This window comes from Anomaloglossus baeobatrachus, chromosome 5 (genome assembly GCF_048569485.1).
Source record: "Anomaloglossus baeobatrachus isolate aAnoBae1 chromosome 5, aAnoBae1.hap1, whole genome shotgun sequence".
In the NCBI taxonomy this organism is placed as follows: Eukaryota; Metazoa; Chordata; class Amphibia; order Anura; family Aromobatidae; genus Anomaloglossus; species Anomaloglossus baeobatrachus.
The window spans coordinates 416,890,457-416,911,750 of NC_134357.1; the positions used below are offsets into that span (position 1 = coordinate 416,890,457).

At 47.4% G+C, this 21,294-nt stretch overlaps 1 protein-coding gene across 5 annotated transcripts in view; it reads right to left on the bottom strand.

Annotated features, from left to right (window-relative positions):
* Positions 1 to 21,294, bottom strand: part of TANC2 (tetratricopeptide repeat, ankyrin repeat and coiled-coil containing 2) — a 615,727-nt gene that overhangs the window by 39,808 nt on the left and 554,625 nt on the right. For all 5 annotated transcript variants that reach the window (XM_075350282.1, XM_075350280.1, XM_075350278.1 and 2 more), the window contains 5 exons: positions 13,986 to 14,240; positions 12,641 to 12,766; positions 12,216 to 12,497; positions 2,222 to 2,349; positions 1,658 to 1,889 (listed from right to left, as the gene is read on the bottom strand). In XM_075350282.1, coding sequence (XP_075206397.1) covers positions 1,658 to 1,889; positions 2,222 to 2,349; positions 12,216 to 12,497; positions 12,641 to 12,766; positions 13,986 to 14,240 — 1,023 coding nt within the window. The remainder of the gene's footprint in view (positions 1 to 1,657; positions 1,890 to 2,221; positions 2,350 to 12,215; positions 12,498 to 12,640; positions 12,767 to 13,985; positions 14,241 to 21,294) is intronic.

The window sequence follows — 21,294 nt, forward strand, 5'->3', positions numbered from 1 at the left end:
GGTATAAACTTTGCAAAGTGTGGATCCAAAATACCTCTCTACGGAGAAGCATTTTCTTAATACTAATAGTAATCTGTTCTATATATTGATATTTAAGCTGCAATATTGAATTATTTTTTCTTTAAATTGGAAAGGTAAAGAGAGCAATAAATTAGCGTATGTAATAATAGATTTAGATTTGTTTACCCTATATGTTGTAAGGTCTCACCAACATATAGAAGTCCCGATGGATATCTCACAATGTAAACAACACTGCTGGACTCACATGTAAAAAGTCCCCTAATTCTATAAGCTTTGCCCGTATGAGGATGTAGAAAAAAAATTCTCCTTTAATAACATTATTACACTGAGTAAGCAAGGCATGGAAAGGTACCATTTCTTTTAGTAGATCATTAAGTTTGATGTTGCAAGTTTTTACCACTCCCAAAATCAGCCCAAATTAATTCATCATGAATAGTTAGCAATTTTTTATTATACAGAAAAGAGGAAAATCCCTAAATGTTAAAATCTCCGGGTAGGCCTGTTGTAAAATGTGCTAGTGTCGTTTAATAGTATCATCTATTTGAGAATTAATAGGATTAAAGTTCCGAACAAACGGTATTCTATTCAGATTATCACGTGTAGATTCAGGTTACGTTTGATCATAACTTTAATCCTATTAATTCTCAAATAGATGAGGTTATTAAACGACACTGGCACATTTTACAACAGCCTGGTGTGGGCGAGGGCAGCTTGTTAAGCTCTGCTGCTTTGCTAAAACTAAAATCTTTAATTGTGTCAGAACGGCTGCACACAGTAATCTAAGTGATACATTATTGGATTCAGGATCTCTTTGCCTACATCATGCTGCTCTCAGATGAGGTAGCAAAAACCTGCTGACAGATTCCCTTTAAGGTTATTATGTGGCTTCTTAGTTTAGGATTCTGGCCGATTTAGTGCTTTGAAAGTTTTGTTAGATAGAATAGATTTTCTACATTTGTAAAGAAATGTTATATATTATCTAAATAACTATAATGAGTGTTATAAATGGCTCCAGGAAAATCCATTATAGAGTAATGATAATTTCTTCCATTTTTATATTTTTTGCTGTAATATTTGGTTTTGATGTATATATTTTGAATTCAATATGCATAATTCTATAATGAAATACTATAGAGAATGCAATATATATGCCTAGATGTTTAATAACCCTGTAGTCAGATGTTGTATAACGGACATTGATTACTCTGTGATGTTATTTCTTGGGATGTTACTAAAAGTTGATACCTCGTGTGTGCTCCCCGTGTCGTCTTTAGTGTTTAGTGGGGTTCATGAAGAGCTCATCCCTAACTAGAGGTCAGCTCTATGGTCATTCTAGGGTCAGTTATAGCTGCGGAACGTATCTCGGGTGGTGAGGGTTCCCAGGAGACAGAGCTAGGTTTGGTCAGGGGTCAACACCTCCCCCTTCCCTAGACATAGGGTTTCCCTTTCGCCGTTAGCTTGGCACTATCCCGTAACTAGCTTCACATTATCACTACATTTACTTCTATGAGAGAATGCTCAACTCTACCTCCATTGCTCCCATAATAGTGCATGGAGAGATGTTATACACATTGGTGGAGGTAACCCCTTTCACTATGGTTAAGAAATGTTCCAATAAAATAAAGTGGTAATTTACCTTTGTATAGATTTTCAAGTGGTTCAAGAACCCCCCTTCGAAAAGATGCAGCCGGGTCTTGCACACAGGATCTTAAACTAAGCAGACTCTGTAGATGTGGCTCACGTAGGAGCTGCTCCCGATAAGCCACTAGCTGGGGTGCACGGCACAGGAGAGCAGCCACGTTGTGAACAAATTCAGGCACTAGGCAGGTGTACGCATTGTCAGCCTGGCAGTAGTGATATGCCACCACCTAAAGGAGGAAAATGGGGAACACAGAAAAAATAAATTAATGATTACAATATACATAATACAATATGACAGTCCATCTGTTCCTGACAAAATCCTTGTAATACTGCTGTGATTTCATCAGAATATTATTTTCTAACAAGCACCAGGACAATGCTGGGGATTGTCAGCTGCTAACTGGTCCATCAATGGAGAGGACGCTCTGCTCATGTACAGAGGGAGACAGGATCCGAAGATAAGGGGTTGTGCAAGAAAAAGGAAAGGCTAATTCATTCCACAATTATTATTTGTTAAGTCATTCAGCAGGTTTTTCCCCATATTCGGTCACTGGCATACCTGTCCTGCTATCCTTCGCATGGCTTCTTCTTGTCTCCTCCGCATCTCAGGAGTTCCTGGGCAGCTTCCACTAGAGATACCAGAATGAGTCTGTCCTGTCTGCGCTAATTCACGATTAGCCTCCGAATCTGTTTATGAAAAGAGAGAAAGATACATCTGATCCATGTTGTTATCTCTGAACACAATGGGATGGAAAGTTAGGGATAAATTCTGAAGGTTACGAAGAGTTTCCAACATTAAATATCTAGGTATACACATAGCAAAAAATCATACACAACTGCATGATTTAAATATATCCCCTCTTTTGTCATAGATGGGGGAGAAAATTAGAATATGGGGTGCCCTCCCTCTGTCCGTAGCTGGGAGAATTAATGTAATTAAAATGATAGTCCTCACTATTTACTAAATATTCTGGAACATTCAGCCTTCATAGTCCCACAAAAGGTCTTTGCGAAGATCAACTCCAACTTAGCATCCTTTACATAGCGCTCGAACTGCCACAAAGGGAAACTGACCAATCTTCAGAAGCTCAGGGATGAGGCAGATGCGGCCTTCCCGGACTACTACTTTTACTACGTAGCTGGCCAACTTCACTTTTTACAACACTGGATAGGAGATAATTATTTGCCTAATTCAAGTCTTGGCAACACCAGAGCAATACCCGCGCTCCTTTTTGCAAATTCAAAGACCAGTGGTTTAAGTGTGGAGAGCTACTACAAAGATTTTTCAATTTAAGGACACAGTAGCGGAGGACTCCCTTATGGCATAACAGTGCTCTTCCCGAATTGCTATATTCCCAAGGTGCTCAGTTTTGGCTGAACTTAGGGGCCAAGACATTGGCACAGGTATATATCCAGGGTGTTCTTGTTTTTTTGATCAATGTCAACAGCTCTATTAAGTCCCCAGACATGCTTTCTTTATTTGCAACTAAAGGCCCCGTTACACACAGAGATAAATCTTTGACAGATCTGTGGTTGCAGTGAAATCATGGACATATTGTTCCATTTGTACACAGCCACAAACCTGGCACTGATTGTCCACAATTTCACTGCAACCACAGATTTGCCGCAGATTTATCTCTGTGTGTGGCAGGGCCTTAAGGGTACCGTCACACTTAAGCGACGCTCCAGCAATCTGACCTGGTCAGGATCGCTGGTGCGTCGCTACATGGTCTCTGGTGAGCTGTCAATCAAGCAGATCTCACCAGCGACCAGCCACCAGCGACTCGTGGAAACGGTGCTGCGCTTGGTAACCAAGGTAAATATCGGGTAACTAAGCAAAATGCTTTGCTTGGTTACCTGATATTTACCCTGGTTACCAGCACACACCGCTTAGCGCTGGCTCCCTGCACTCCTAGCCAGGGTACACATCGGGTTACTAAGCGAAGTGCTTTGCTTAGTTACCCGATGTGTTCTCTGGCTATATGTGAAGGGAGCAGGGAGTCAGCACTGGCAGCCTGAGAGCGGCGTACGCTAGTAAACAAGGTAAATATCGGGTAACCAAGCAAAGCGCTTCGCTTGGTTACCCGATGTGTACCTTGGTTACCTGCGTCCGCAGCTTCCAGACACCGGCTCCCTGCTCCCTGCACATTCAGATGGTTGCTCTCTCGCTGTCAAACACAGCGATGTGTGCTTCCCAGCGGGAGAGCAACAAGCAAAAAATGAACCAGCACTGTGTGCAACGATCAGCGATTTCACAGCAGGGGCCAGATCGCTGCTTAGTGTCACACACAGCGAGATCGCTGATGAGGTCACTGGTATGTCACAAAAACTGTGACTTATCAGCGATCCCGCTATGTGAGAAGTACCCCTAAGGCATGCCCCAAGTACCCAGTTCCCAGACATTGATAATTCTCTTATATCCTCATGCCCCCTGATTGGGAAGCTAAGGAGCCAGGAACCCAAGGGATTGATCTTTTTATACACCCAGTTACTAAGCAGGAGATACTCCTCATCGCCATTGTTGGTTGAGTCCAAATGGAAGACAAAAATACCCTTCTAGAGGACTGGAGCAAGGCCTTGACTTCCCTACGATATGCTTCACCGGCAATTAATAACAAGCTAATCCAAATGTATATAGTCAACGAATGCTACCTGAAACCTAGCAGGTTATATAATATAGGTAGATCTACCACTGTAGATTGCCATAGGTGTGGGGAAGAGGTGGCTGATGTGGTATTGCCCTCCTAATGCAGACTTTTGGAAAGAGGTCATAGATATCCTCATCAACCTCATACAATCCATTGTGCCATAAGGTGCGTATTAGGAATCCTTGACAAGGAGTCCCGGCCTCCCTACCCTCACACTCTTCTTGGTAAACACTATTTTTGACCATGAGATGGATGGATAGAGGACCCCCGCAGATTACACACTAGGTCAATACTGTAAAAACTGCAGAGGGTGGTATCTAAATATAGACATTGTTCTCGAAAATTTGATCAAGTATGGAAGCTTTGGTTTGATTCTCCTTTGACTAACACTAATTCCCAGGCGTTGGGGAGTATTCTCTCATGATTGAAATATGTGATAGACCCATGGTATGTCAAGGGCAAGGTTAACTTTGCCAAACAGTATTAATGAACAATGAGAAATGGTGTTTGTTCTTTTGATCTATGATGTAACCTTGTTATGTTGTATAATCTTCAATAAAATGAGTTTAAAAACAGCTATATCTCAATGTATTACATTTAATATGAAGATCAGCGCTACAGTGTGAGGACCCCATTAAAGAGAACCTGTCCTGTCTAGAAATTTTATTTACCTGCGGGTATAGTGGTATTATGCAGCTAGGGTTCAATTCCTATGTATCCAGCTATAGGGGGAAAATTATGTTTTATTTCCCCTGCAGCTGCTGTCATTGGTCACTGCAGGGACTGGTTACAATCACTGCTCAGTATACAGTGACAGTGGCTGTAATAACTCCCCGACAATGACTGACAGCTCGAGGCATGCACGCATACACACACATGCGCGTGTTCACAGTTTAGTGCGCGATCTATACTAGATCGCTCAGTACACCAAGGCAGCCATAGTTTTCAGGAGTGAGAGTCCAGTTTACATAGAATGTTGCACCAATGAGAACGATACTCTTTTTTGCTGTATAAAAGAGAAGTTTCACCTAATGAGCACTTTGCCCATTTATCTGGTGATTGGCAGCTTGTTTACATTGCAAAATAATCATGAAATTAACATTTTTAACAATACTCTTTCATGATTAACCCCATAGCGACGGCCTAACGTCTCAAGACGTCGGAAAAACAGGGTACTTATTCTGTTCCGACGTCTTGAGACGTCAGGCCGGAAAAACCCTGTAGCGCCCCCCAGTGACGAAAAATCTCGGGGGTTTCAGCTACTGGGGGTAGCTGAGACCCCCCAGATTATGAATCGGGGTGTTTTGTATGCACCCCGTTAATGCGATCGCCGGTATACACCGTATACCGGCGACAACATAAAAAAAAAAAATGGCTGGTAAAATTTATTTATTTCTCATCTGACGTGATCAAACATGTCAGATGAGAAATAAATGTGAGCCCTTAGTGCCCCCAAAGCCCCCGGTACCGGAGAAATCCATCCAACCCCCCCCCCCCTCCGGAAAATCCAAGATGGCGCCGACGCGCGCTGAAAACTCCCGCCGCCGCCGCCTCTGCATTCATTTCCCTCCGATCTGAAATGATCAAACATTTCAGATCGGAGGGAAATGTCCCCCTCCTGACCTCTCCTCCGGTACACCGGAGCTCTTTGGTCCCTGGAGCCCCCTCCAGTTCTTCAGAGCCCCCCTCCGGAGCGTGCAAGATGGCGCCGACGCGCGCTGAAAACTGCCGCCGCCGGCTCTGCATTCATTTCCCTCCGATCTGAAATGATCAAACATTTCAGATCGGAGGGAAATGTCCTCCCCCTGACCCCTCCTCCGGTCCACCGGAGCCCTCTGGTCACCGGAGCCTCCTCCGGGTCTCCAGAGCCACCCCCCCCTCCCCCGCATTCATTCTGCTCTTTCTGCCGCATGTGACACGTCACATGCGGCAGAAAGGTGTCCCCAGGTCCCCCCAGGTCCCACTAGGTCCCCCCCCCAGCCCCCCAGCCCCCGAGCCCCCGGTCATACGTTACCTGTCTGGTGATCCGTCCCGCGATCACGCCGCCTCCTTCTTGAATGCTGACGGCGCATGCGCAGACAGCGGCTGTCAGCTGGATTCCTCCCCCGGTCCACAGTGGAGCAGCCTGTGCATCAGCGACGTCAGTCTTGCAGGGACGCTGACGTCGCTGATGCACAGGCTGCTCCACTGTGGACCGGGGGAGAGTGAGTGCAGTAATCAGCAGTCTCTCCATGTGAGGAGTGTGGTCCTCACATGGAGAGACTGCTGTTCCAGAAAATGGGGGGTACGTTCTGTGAGCGTGCCTCTCATATTCTGGAATGAGGTTACTGCAGGTCACTCTGCCCTAAGTTGGACCGGGGCAGTGTGAGTGCAGTATTCTCAGATTACTGCACCCACACTGCTCATGGAGAGCTTGCTCTTCCAGAAAATGGGGGATACGTTCCCTGAACGTGCCCCCCATATTCTAGAAGATCCAGAGTCGGCGTGGGACCTCACGGATTACAGCGGATTACAGCGACCGTAATTTCTTTATTTTCAATAAATTGGGGAAAGAGGAATGTTTCGGGGAGTTTTTTTTTCAAATAAATTTTTTTTTTGTCTTTTTTTTTTTGTCTATTACTTGACTGGGTTAGTGATGTCGGGTATCTGTTTAGATGCCGTGACATCACTAACCCCAGGGCTTGATACCAGGTGACATTACAGCTGGTATCAACCCCATATATTACCCCGTCTGCCACCGCACCAGGGCGCGGGATGAGCTGGGGCGAAGCGCCAGGATTGGCGCATCTAATGGATGCGCCACTTCTGGGGCGGCTGCGGCCTGCTATTTTTAGGCTGGGAAGAGTCCAATAACCATGGCTCTTCCCACCCTGAGAATACCAGACCCCAGCTGTCCGCTTCACCTTGGCTGGTGATCTAATTTGGGGGGGACCCCACGTTTTTTTTTTTTTTTAAAAAACGCCTGGGGAGCCCTCCAAATTGATCACCAGACAAGGTGAAGCTGTCCGCTGTGGTTTGCAGGCTACAGCTGTCTGCTTTACCCTAGCTGGCTATCAAAAATGGGGGGGACCCCACGTCGTTTATTTTAATTATTATTTTTTTGGGGGGCTAAATACAAGGCTAGGCACCCTTTAGTGCCACATGAAAGGCACTAAAGGGCGCCAGCTTAGAAAATGCAGGGGGTGGGACGTTATATATGTTTGACATGTATCCATTCATCCATTGTAGCATTTTAGGCTGTGCACCCACAATCGGGATTTGCAGCGTTTTGGGCGCAGAGTGTTTTCCCTGCGTCCATAACGCTGCATTGTGCAGTAGAAGCACAGTGGAAGGATTTTTAGAAATCCCTTGCCCAATGTGCTTCTTTTCTCCGCCACATAAACTGACCTGTGGCGCAGCTTCCCGAGCCTCAGCATGTCAATTTATGCTGCGGAGATGAGTGTTCTCTGCAGGTAGCATAGAGCTCCACAGCGGCCTGAACCCAAATCGTGGGCATGGGCAGCTGCGTTCTCCCGTGGACAACACACATCTCTGCAGGAGGCTGACACTGTGTACTAGACGCCGTGTCGCTGGCTCATGGCCACATAGCCTAAAAGTGAGACATTGGTTGCTACAGCAACATTTTTGTGAAGTACCTGTGGATTCAAAATGCTTATTATACTCCTGAATAAAATCCAGTTTCCAAAATGGGGTCACTTGTGGGGGTTTCTAATGTATAGGTACCCAAGGGGCCCTGCAAATGTGACATGGTGCCCGCAATTTATTTCAACTTTTCCAGAATTCAAATGGTGCTGCTTCCATTCCAAGCCCTCCCATTTATCCAAACAGAGGTTTTTGGCCACATGTGGGGTATCCCTGTGCTCATAAGACATTGGATAACAACCTGTTGGGTCCACGGTTTGTTGTTGTCTCTTGAAAAAGTGAGAAATTTGATGCTGAAGCAACATTTTTGTGAAAAAAATGAAAATTTTCAATATGGCAACCTAAGCTTATCAAATTCTGTGAAGTATTCGTGGATTCATACTGCTCACTATACACCTAGATAAAAGCCTTGAGGTGTCTTGTTTCCAGAATGGAGTCACTTGTGGGGGACCTCCACTGTTTAGGCACCTCAGGGGCTCTCCAAATGCAACCTGGCGTCCGCTATTGATTCCAGCCAATTTTGCAGTCAAATGGCACTCCTTCCCTTCCGAGCCCTGCCATGCGCCCAAACAGTTGATTTCCACCACATATAAGGTATCGCCAAACTCAGGAGAGATTGCACAATAAATGTTATGCTGAATTTTTTCCTTTTACTCTTGTAAAAAAAAAGCTACCTGGTTAAAATAACAATTTTGTGGTAAAATTTTTTTTTTTTTTTTCATGGCTCAACGTTATAAAATTCTGTGAAGCACCTGGGGGTTCAGGGTACTCACCAAACATCTAGATAAATTCCTTGAGGGGCCTAGTTTCCAAAATGGGGTCACTTGTGTGGGGTTTCTGCTGTTTAGGTACCTTAGGGGTCCTCCAAATGTGACATGGTGCCCGCAATCTTTTTCAGCCAAATTTCCTTTCCAAAATTCAAATATTGCTCCTTTCGTTCCAAGCCCTCCCATTTGTCCAAACAAAGGTTTCAGACCACATGTGAGGTATCACCGCGCTCATAAAAAAGTGGTTAACAAACCTTGAGGTCAAATTTTTGGAATTACCTCTTGAAAAAGTGAGAAAATTGATGCTAAAGCAACATTTTTGAGAAAATTATTAAAATTTTCAATATGACAACGTAACGTTAACAAAATCTGTGAAGTACCTGTGGATCTAAAATGCTCACTATACCCCTAGATAGAAGCCTTGAGGGGTCTAGTTTCCAAAATGGTGTCACTTGTGAGGGGTTTCTTCTGTTTAGGTACCTTAGCGGACCTGTAAATGCAACATGGTGCCCGCAATCTATTTCAGCCAAATTTGCTTTCCAAAATTCAAATATTGCTCCTTCTGTTCCGAGCCCTCCCATTTGTCCAAACAGAGGTTTCTGACCACATGTGGGGTATCGGCGCACTCATAAGAAAGTGGGGAACAAGTTTTGGGGTCCATTTTGTTGTGTTAGTTCTTCTAAAAGTGAATAAGTTTGGGTTAGAGCAACATTTTTAGGTAAAATTTAATTTTTGCTTTTTTTCATTCCACATTGCTTTTGTTCATGTGAAGCACCTGAAGGGTTAATAAACTTCTTGAATGTGGTTTTGAGTACTTTGGGGGGTGCAGTTTTTATAATGGTGTCACTTTTGGGTATTTTCTGTCATCTAGGCCTATTGAAGTCACTTCAAATGTGATGTGGTCCCTAAAAAAATGGTTTTGTAAATTTTGATGTAAAAATGAGAAATCGCTGATAAACTTTGAACCCCTCTAACTTCCTAACAAAAAAAAATTTTGTTTCCAAAATTGTGCTGATGTAAAGTAGACATGTGGGAAATGTTATTTATTAACTATTTTGTGTCACAGAAATCTCTGGTTTAACGGTATAAAAATTCAAAAGTTGAAAATTGCTAAATTTTCAAAATGTTTGCCAATATTCAATTTTTTTCTTCAATAAACGCAAAAAATATTGTCCTAAATTTGGTACTAACATGAAGTCCAATATGTGACGAAAAAACAATCTCAGAATCACCGGGATCCGTTGAAGCGTTCCAGAGTTATAACCTCATGAAGTGACACTGGTCAGAATTGCAAAATTTGGTCTTGTCATTAAGGTGAAAATTAGCTCCGTCACTAAGGGGTTAAGTAAACGCCCCTTAAAGCTTTTAACGGTGTTTAAACAGTTTGACCCCTCTTAGATGTTTTTTTGTAAGGGTATGTTCACACAGGGCTTTTTTGGTAAGTATTTGCTGCCGTATTTTAGCCTACATTCACACATCCGTTTTTTGGCATCAGGCACAATTTGGCGTGTGCCTGATGCAACAGATCCGGCGCAGAATATGCAAAAACGGATGTGCCTGATCCTTTTTTTTATGGATCCGGTATACCTGATCCGTCAAAAAACGGATCCGACACATCCGTTTTTTGCATCCGTTTTGTCCGTTTTGTTTTTTTTGCTGGATCTGTTTTTTTCAATAAATTGAAGCATGCTTAGTTTAAAAAAACGGATCCGGCGGCCACATCCATTTTTTGCCGGATCCGGCGTCCATAGGCTTCTATTGTAAATCACGCTGGATCCGGTGCGATACGTTTTTTTTTTTCAGAGACAAAAAACGTTCAATGAGACGTTCCATCCGGCCGCCGCATTGAGTAATTACGCCAGATCCGTCAAAATCCGGATGCAACGCAAGGCCCTCAGGCATAATCCGGCGCTAATACAAATCAATGGGGATAAAATGGATCCGGCGCCGGATCAGTTTTATCCATTTTTTTCCGGATTGTGCCTGATGGAAAAAAACTGATGTGTGAACGTAGCCTTAGCTGCAGATTTGCATTGGTTTTATGCAAATCCATGCTAATAAAACCAGTGCCAGCAAAGTCTATGAGATTTTTGAAATCTCATACACACGCACGCGCACACGCACACACGCGCGCACACACACGAGCGCACACACACGAGCGCACACACACGAGCGCACACACACACCTGCAGATTTTTCCTGTTTTGTCAAATGCCTGCGTTTTTCCTGCAGATTTTAAAGAATGAGCATATCAATTCTTTGCAGCGTTTTCGCAACATTTTTTCATTTTGTAGAAAAAGCACCAAAAATGCACCAAAAACGCAGATGATTCAAAAGAGATTTCCTGCCACAAGATCAGGTTTTGGTCAGGAAAACAACTTACCAAAAAAGCCCTGTGTGAACATAACCTTACACTGATCATGTCTGGAGACAAAGGAAACAACATCTAATTAAATGGGCTGTTCCATAAATAAAAAGGTGATACCTTGGTAAATGTTGGGAGCTGACAGCTCCGAACCTGAGAACGGGGCTTTAAAATACCCATTTAGAATGGATTGGTGTCAACGCATATAAATCCTTGACCCATACAGTGTCAATGGGACTGCAGTAGACAGAGCTCAGCTCCCTAACTGGGCATTTCAGATTACAGATCCAGCTCTCTAACTGGGCATTTCAGAGTACAGATCCAGCTCTCTACATGGGCATTTTAGAGTACAGATCCAGCTCTCTACATGGGCATTTCAGAGTACAGATCCAGCTCTCTACATGGGCATTTCAGAGTACAGATCCAGCTCTCTAACTGGGCATTTCAGAGTACAGATCCAGCTCTCTACATGGGCATTTTAGAGTACAGATCCAGCTCTCTACATGGGCATTTCAGAGTACAGATCCAGCTCTCTACATGGGCATTTCAGAGTACAGATCCAGCTCTCTAACTGGGCATTTCAGAGTACAGATCCAGCACTCTAACTCGGCATTTCAGACCTCAGATCTGGCTACTAAAATAGGCAATGCAGAGCCCCATTTTCAGGATTAGTGAGGGTTCAAGTGGTCGGATCCTGAATGATTAGCAAGTTATCACTGCTCCTTTGGAAAGACGATAACTAGCCAATTTGAGAATAATCTTTTGATGCTAAGAAGCATGTCTCATCTTAGTCACTACTGGCATATTGCTAGTCATCAGTGTCCTATTGGTAAAAGTCTAGTATAGCTAAAAAGAAATGGCAGGCAATGCATCATTCTGCCCAGCTCTAATTTTTCTGGATAGTCACATGGATGGAGATTCTAGTTAATGGGGGGCCAGAAACAGCAGAGAGGAACAAAAAAAACTATATGGTATGGAGCATTGCTAGTGTCACCGATACTGTGTCAAGCAAACGATGGGTGGCATGTCATAGTTATATGCCACCAATGTCTGAGAGTATGTGACAATCTAAATATAGACATGAAGGAAAAACTAATGAATCAACACGGCGAACACTGAATGGTAACTCACGCTTTGGTGATGCATGGGGGCTGTCGGACGTGAGCTGTCTCAAACGTGTCCCATGGCAGCTAAGTGAGACCAGCCGAGAGATGATAGCAGTTTTCCCAAATCCAATATTTCCACAGATCACTACACCTCGGTTCACGCTCTCGTCCTCACTCTGCAGTTGGGCATCAATCTCATGGAAGAGCCAATCCCGGCCAACAAAAGTGGCATCGGTGGTGATGCTCGGCACCTCAAACAGCAGCGGTTTCAAGGAAATGTCTGGTGGACGGTAGGGAGCAAAGCGGACTGTGCAGGGAAACAGAAAAGGTGTAACATACGCTACATAAAAACAATCTAACCAATCATTACCTGATCAATAATGATAACGACGATAATGTTATTTGCAATTAAGAGCAAAATTACATATGCTACATAAGATCTGCTCTGACCTCGGAGATCTTGTGGTGTGCGTGGTCCAGCAAGTGTCTGTCGTGGCATTCGTAAGGAGGTCCGCAGGGGTGTATGTCTCTGCTCATCCAGGTAAGCAAGGTCTTCCAGGTGTGCGGAGCTAGTAGCTGCAGACAAGAAACAAATGGATTGAGGAAGAAATCAATTTTACAGAGCTAAACAACTGCGAATATCACAAATATTATCAACTGGTTGTAGTTCAATAATCCGTTTATAGTGTACATGGTCCAGTAATAATGGCAGCCTATGCGTACTTTGTCTGAGCAGCACAGGTCAAGTTGACACAGGACAACACACTGCCAAAAACTATGATCTTTTGTGAAAACCAAAAGATCATTTCACCTGACGAACAAGCTTATTTGTTGGTTCATTGTCAGCCTGCTTACACTGCGAGGATATTGTGAAGCAAATGTTCTTACCAACGCTCATTGAGGATAAGTCTATTGTCTATCCATAGGGGATAAACCTTCTTATTGCTATAGTCTGACTGATGGGGCTTGATAATGTAGGCGCGCATGCTCGACATCAAACGCTGTAACACACACGCTAGGTAACAAATCTTTAAGACCCTAAGCCGAGCGAGCGACAGAGAAGAGGCCAATACTGATATACTGGCACAACAAACAACTCACTCTTTTTATACTATATATTATTTGGATACGAAAAAGCGGGCAGCCTTGTAAAGTGTCCACTATTGCAATAGACTGACAATGCGTTAGGGAGTTTAGCGAAACTGTCAGGGCACATGTACCATTTGTTAGTGCCCAATCTGTGCCTGTAACAGATTTTAATGGATGATCTCAACCATATAAAAAGTAAGCGGGGCTTCAAGGAGAATTCTTGACTAAACTCGGAAGCAGATCAGGGACATTTCAGTGGTTGAAGTTCCTAGTCTGGGCTGGGGACTCCTTTAATCAGGCAATGTCACTGTACGTCAAAGGCATCGCAGAGCATTAGTGCCGCCGTCCATCTGCACTGCCGCATACCCCGTGCTGAGCGATAGACTCTGTTCTCAGTTATAAAGAGAATGTAGGACCAAGTCATTTTACGGGAACAAGAAATGCAAGAGTTTTTGTGCTTCTTGTTAACCTTTTCACTGCCAAGTGGACAGCAGAACAATTAACAGTACAGGCTCATTTCAGCGTGCCTCGCTTCTCTCCCACCTTCCGCAGTCCTGTATCTTTCTCTTACTCCCCCTCACACCCACATAAAATAAGCAGCATTAACATTCAAGGCACATACACGATGACTAGCAAGAACGCAGCTACCCCGCTCAACTTTAAGGAATAAAGAAGCAAAGCTGAAACTCCATGCGGATATTCTTACCTGCGACAGAGTTGGGCCGGGGCATGAGGTAGAGTGGGATGGACTGCACGGATTGGGAGAGCCCAGTGTCCAGTCCCCTCTCGGGGATTTTATTTAAGCTGAAGGTAGAGGCCATTATATTCTCATCCACCCGATAGAGACTTGAATCCATTGACTTCTGGCTCTGCTTAACACACCCTCGAGAGCCAAGTTCCTTGTTGCTATCTGCGCCATACTTGGAACGGTCCATGTTCTCGGAGTAGCTGGTCAGGGTGGCTGCAGGTAAGTGGGGAGAGTCAGCATTATTATATAAAGACACCACACACATTGGTTTACAGTATTCTGCCTCTTTCCCTCTAGTATAATTTCTATACTTGCATTGCAGGTTTATAGCAGAGACCATTCTATCGGGAACCCCACAAACAGAAATTAAAAGCTAATATGTAACGCATGAAGCCATGCGCCTGGTTTCTCATCATTGACAAATTTACTAAGGAAAATAATGGGCCATGGCGGAAACTGACATATCGATTCATAATCTTCGATCTTGTACTGAAACAAGAAGCTGAGAAAGAGATATTGTCATTGCTCTCCCCCTCCACTCCAGCAGCAGGAGGTGGAGAGGCAGATCGATGGCATCTGAAGGCAGCTTCCCTGTAGAAATAACAGTCTATGTGCAGTAAAGGACGGCAAACAGTGGCACAGACATTATACATCCAAGCCACGGACACACTGCGCACGTCAGTACATAGCGCAAAGCTAATAAAGGCTTCATAGTCACGCCCAACTAACCTTCTACTGACATCGGAGAGACGCAGAGAGAAGTGCAAATCAGACATCTCTCCACAACTCTGCAATATAACGTCCCCCTCTGACAATGCTCTAATATGATGCCCTCCGGGAATTACTCTACAGAAATCAGTCTAATCCTGTGCCCCCCTCTGATATCATATTAATCTAATGCACTGTGAGGGCATTGTACTAAGCCAATGCATGGTGATTATGTCATACTGATCTAATGCACGGTGATGCTATCATACTGATCAAATACACTATGATTATATAATTCTGGTCCTATGCACTGTGATATCATTCTGACCCAATGCACATGATGACATCATTCTGATCCAATGCACATGATGACATCATATGGATCTAATGCATGGTGATGACATCATACTAATCCAATGCACTGTGATAACATCATACTAATCCAATGCACTGTGATAACCATCATTCTGATCCAATGCACTGTGATGACATCATTCTGATCCAATGCACTGTGATGACATCATTCTGATCCAATGCACTGTGATGACATCATTCTGATCCAATGCACTGTGATGACATCATTCTGATCCAATGCACTGTGATAACATCATTCTGATCCAATGCACTGTGATAACATCATTCTGATCCAATGCACTGTGATGACATCTGTTACATCTCGTGGCTCTCCTGAGGCAAGGACTGAGGCAGTCTCCCATTCCTTGCCTGCCACGAGCACTCCTGCTCAGCAGCGCCGAAGGTCTGCCAGACTGCGCAGTGTGCAGGAGATACCTTCTCAGAGAGGCAGCAGAAGGGTGACACCTAGTGGTTCTCCTGTTACAAGGAGTGAAGCGGTCTCCCATTCCTGGCCTGCCGCAGACTCTCCTGCTCAGCGGCCCCGAAGGTCTGCGAGGCTGCGCAATGTGCAGAGGTTTACTGCTCAGGGAAGCAGTGAGATTCCCGTTATCTCTGCACATTGTGAGACCGAGGATCCCGCCTCTATTTCCCAGAGGCAGGAGGGTGAGCATGTGCAATGCGTGGTGGGTTCTGATTCGCTCACTGACGTCACATGGCTTGATGACAAGGCTGGTGACGTGGTGAATCCTGACTGGCCAGGCTGGGACGTCGTGGACCCTGATTGGGTCAAGTCCGTCATCTCCGCCTCGCGCCCGCCCTCGGGTGGAGCTGCACCTCCTTAAAAGCTCCCCCTGCCATCATGGCGGCGCGCGACCGTCCTTCTATGTTTGGATGTCTGGCAGCGTGCTGCCACGCCACTGCTCAGGCATTACTGTCTCTTGTGGGCTTGGCCCTTGCTGCTCCGGCAGTACCTCGTTTGCAGGCCGTGTTCCTGCCTTGCTGCTCCGGCAGTACCCCCGTCAACAGGCCGTATTCCTGTCCCAGGTGAGCTCCTCAAGTCTCCATTGGACTCACCTGGTTATTGAAAGCACAAGTGCGTGGGCACCTCTGTGCTACCCTCGTGCCATATTCTCGTGACTTCCACTGGCACACGTGCGTGGGCACCTCTGTGCTTCCCCGTGCAACAGGTACACCGAGCCGTGAGATCTGTGCCATACAACCCTCACGGGTTAGGGCAGATCGGTGTACATAGATCGTCTGTGACATTCCAGACGATCGCTAGCAGCAACCCGCTCACTCTTCACCCACCATAGCGGCGGTCCCTTACACCGCACAGTGGACCTTGACCGGCGGAAGCAGTCCATTTCCCATCTTGGCACGCTTCCCCGGGTCCCCCTCGTAACATTACGGTCGCGCCAAAGGTCTGGCTATGGCTGAAGAGCAGCAGCAGTTGCTGCGTTATGTGCAGCAGTTGGAGTCACGATTGGCAGTAGTGGAGCAGTCTTCCTCCGATAAGACTACTCTGACGACAGTCGCCACCCAGGCGGCTACCCAGGCTGTGTTATTGGGCGGAAGGTCTCCTCGCCTTGCGCTTCCAGAGCGCTTTAGCGGCAACAGCTCTGAGTGCCGTGGTTTTATAAACCAGGTTACCACCTACTTAGAGCTGTCCGCGACTCTCTACGCTACCGAGAAGGCGAAGGTAGCCTTCGTCCAGTCCCTGCTCACAGGGAGAGTGCTGAAGTGGTCCACACCGTTGTGGGAGCGCGGAGATCGTGTGGTGAATAACTTAGCAGCTTATCTTGGGGCCATGAGAATGGTGTTCCTCGGGCCTCAAGTCACCCACGATTCCGCGCTGCGCCTCCTACGACTTCGGCAAGGGTCTGCTTCAGTCGGGGACTTTGCTGTACACTTTAGGACACTGGCCGCAGAGCTGGACTGGCCAGATAAGGTCCTTGTCCCTGTGTTTTGGGAGGGCCTGGCAGGGTTTGTCAAAGACGCACTGGCCACACGTGAGGTGCCTGCCACTTTAGAGTCCTTGATTCAGGTTGCCTCTCGCATAGACATCCGCCAGGCGGAGCGAAGGCTCGAGGTCTCTTCAGCACCCACGTCTTCTCGGCCTAAAAAGCGTCTGACTCCCGTCTTCCATCAGACAGGTCCCCCAGCCAGTCCTGTAGGCGACTCCGTGGAGTCAATGGAGGTGTCCAAGGTGGTCTCCTCTGCCCCAGGTTCTCGGTCTTGTGTCATCTGCTTTTCCTGTGGGCAGAGGGGACACATAGCTACCCGATGTCCCAAACCGTCGGGAAAAGACAGCGTCTAGTTTCTATCAGAGGGGGGACTCTAGACGCTACTTCTCCCTCTAGGTTGACTATCAGCGCCCAGTTGCAGTTCGGCACTACTCTCTTCTCTGCCCTGGCTTGCTTGGACTCAGGCGCTGAAGGCAATTTCATCTCGACCTCCCTGGCAACCCGATACTCAGTTCCCCTGGTTCTGTTGCCCAAGCCACTCAGGGTCCGGGTAGTCGACGGGTCCATACTACTCGATCCTATCACCCAGATCACCATCCCTCTCAGGATGGATGTACCACCGGGACACCATGAGCAGGTGTCCTTCCTGGTGCTTCCAGGGGGGACGGATGAGATCCTACTGGGCCTTCCCTGGTTGAGACAGCATGCTCCTATACTCAACTGGGCAACAGGGGAGATCTCATCCTGGGCAGGATCCTGTAGAGAGCACCTCGTGACTACCGAACCACCCGCTACCATTAGGTCGGTTGGGTCCTCAGGGAATACTGAGGGGCCGGGTTTACCGACACCTTATGAGGCCTACAGGGATGTCTTTTCCAAAAGGGCCGCAGATACTCTTCCTCCCCACCGGCCATATGATTGCCAGGCTCCGAGCCCCCTAGGGGCAGAGTGTATCCACTCTCTGCTCCAGAGACGGAGGCTATGTCCAAATATATTCAGGACAGCCTGGAGAAGGGGTTCATTCGCAAGTCTATTTCACCGGCTGGTGCAGGGTTCTTTTTTGTGCAGAAGAAGGAAGGGGATCTGCGCCCTTGTATCGATTACAGGGGATTAAATGCAATCACAATCAAGAACAAATACCCTTTGCCCCTCATTACTGAGCTATTTGATAGATTCCGCGGGGCAAAGGTCTTCACAAAGCTGGATCTACGCGGGGCGTATAATCTAGTGCGAGTCCGAAAGGGCGATGAGTGGAAGACCGCCTTTAACACCAGGGACGGTCACTACGAGTATCTAGTAATGCCCTTCGGACTCTGCAATGCCCCCGCCGTATTTCAAGACTTTGTGAATGACATTTTCCGGGATTTGTATCTTTCCGTGGTTGCATACCTGGATGACATTCTTATCTTCTCCCCCGATCTTACCACCCATCGGAGGGATGTCATCCGAGTACTTAAGAGGCTCCGCACCCATTCGTTATATGCTAAGCTGGAAAAGTGCGTTTTTGAACAGGAATCCTTGCCGTTCCTGGGGTACATAGTGTCCAGTCAGGGGTTAGCAATGGATCCGGGGAAGTTGGAGACAGTGATGAACTGGCCTGAGCCCCGCTCGCTGAAGGCGATCCAGCGATTCTTGGGGTTTATCAATTATTATCGCCAGTTCATTCCCAACTTCTCGACGGTGGCAGCACCCATCATTGCTCTTACCCGCAAGGGCGCTAATCCCAAAGCATGGACACGGGAAACGGTAGAGGCATTTCACACTCTCAAAACTCACTTCTCCAGAGCTCCCATCCTTCATCGTCCAGACATCTCCAAACCCTTCCTACTGGAGGTAGACGCCTCTTCGGTCGGTGCAGGTGCAGTCCTGTACCAGAAAAACGAACGAGGAAGGAAACATCCGTGTTTCTTTTTCTCCAAGACCTTTTCTCCGGCCGAGAGGAACTACTCCATAGGGGATAGGGAGTTACTGGCGATGATGAAACTAGCATTCCAGGAATGGCGGCATCTCCTGGAGGGTGCGAAGCATCCATTTGAGGTTTTTTCTGACCACAAAAACCTCACATACCTCCAGACAGCACAACGCCTGAACCCAAGGCAGGCCCGTTGGTCTTTATTCTTCTCCCGGTTCCGCTTTATTATCCGCCACCTGGCCGGTGAGAAGAACGTACGGGCCGATGCCTTGTCACGTTGTATGGTTGTGTTGGAGGAGGACGAGGAGGAGCCTCGTCTTATACTACCCCCGGACAGCTTGAGGATGGTCACTCCCACTTCTTTGGACCAGGTGCCACCTGGCAAAACCCTCGTTCCCCCTGAACTACGGAACGAGGTGCTATCGTGGGCCCATGCCTCCAAGGTCGGGGGTCACTTCGGGGTCAAAAGGACCAGAGACCTGGTGACCAGGCATTATTGGTGGCCGAGACTACCCCAGGACATACAGGAATATGTGGGAGCCTGTATGTCGTGTGCTCGGAATAAGCCGTCCCGGCAGAGACCGGCAGGTCTTCTTCACCCACTGCCAGTGCCGGATAGTCCCTGGGAAGTGGTAGGGATGGACTTCCTGGGAGATCTGCCCAAGTCAGCAGGGCACAGGGTCGTATGGGTCATCACGGACCACTTCTCTAAAATGGTCCACTTGGTGCCTCTCCCACGACTCCCGACGTCACGTGCTCTCGCCACCTTGTTCATTCGGCATGTATTTAGGTTGCATGGCATGCCTGACAAGGTGGTGAGAGACCGGGGTCCCCAGTTCGCGTCTCGCTTCTGGAGAGAGCTCTGTAAGCTCCTGCAGATAGAGCTGAACATCTCCTCCGCATACCATCCCGAGACCAATGGACTAGTGGAGAGGACTAATCAGACCTTGGTAACTTACCTCCGCCATTTTATATCCGCGCACCACGACAACTGGGCTAACCTCCTTCCTTGGGCCGAATTTGCCATTAACAATTCGGTCCATGAATCCTCTGGCCAGACTCCGTTCCTACTCAATAACGGACAACATCCCAGAATCCCGGTTCCGATGCCCATTACGTCACCCGATACTAGAGTGGAGGATTGGGCGACCAAGGCCCGGGAGATCTGGGATGACACCCAAGAGGCTCTTAAAAGGGCTAAAGACCGGATGGTGACAACGGCTGATGTTCGCCGCCGCCCTGCACCATCCTTTGCCCCTGGTGACCTAGTATGGCTGTCCTCTAAGAATGTTAACCTACGGGTACAGGCAGCCAAATTCGCCCCTAGGTATCTGGGTCCGTTTAAAGTACTACAGCAGGTAAACCCAGTGGCATATCGACTCCAGCTCCCTCCACGCTGGGCTATAGCCAACACCTTTCACGTGTCCCTCCTGAAACCCGTACGACTTAATAAATTCTCGGGGTCCCTGCCGGCTCAAACCGACTCCCCGTCCGACGACCCTGAGGTGGCAAAACTTGTGGAGACAAAAGTCATACAGGGCAAGAGGTACTACCTCGTGGAGTGGGCCGGCCGTGGTCCGGAGCATAGATCCTGGGAGTTGGAGGATCATATCCGCGCCCCGGGTTTGATAGCGGCCTTCGAGCACGGACAGGGGGGGGGGGCTAGACGGGGGGGTAATGTTACATCTCGTGGCTCTCCTGAGGCAAGGACTGAGGCAGTCTCCCATTCCTTGCCTGCCACGAGCACTCCTGCTCAGCAGCGCCGAAGGTCTGCCAGACTGCGCAGTGTGCAGGAGATACCTTCTCAGAGAGGCAGCAGAAGGGTGACACCTAGTGGTTCTCCTGTTACAAGGAGTGAAGCGGTCTCCCATTCCTGGCCTGCCGCAGACTCTCCTGCTCAGCGGCCCCGAAGGTCTGCGAGGCTGCGCAATGTGCAGAGGTTTACTGCTCAGGGAAGCAGTGAGATTCCCGTTATCTCTGCACATTGTGAGACCGAGGATCCCGCCTCTATTTCCCAGAGGCAGGAGGGTGAGCATGTGCAATGCGTGGTGGGTTCTGATTCGCTCACTGACGTCACATGGCTTGATGACAAGGCTGGTGACGTGGTGAATCCTGACTGGCCAGGCTGGGACGTCGTGGACCCTGATTGGGTCAAGTCCGTCATCTCCGCCTCGCGCCCGCCCTCGGGTGGAGCTGCACCTCCTTAAAAGCTCCCCCTGCCATCATGGCGGCGCGCGACCGTCCTTCTATGTTTGGATGTCTGGCAGCGTGCTGCCACGCCACTGCTCAGGCATTACTGTCTCTTGTGGGCTTGGCCCTTGCTGCTCCG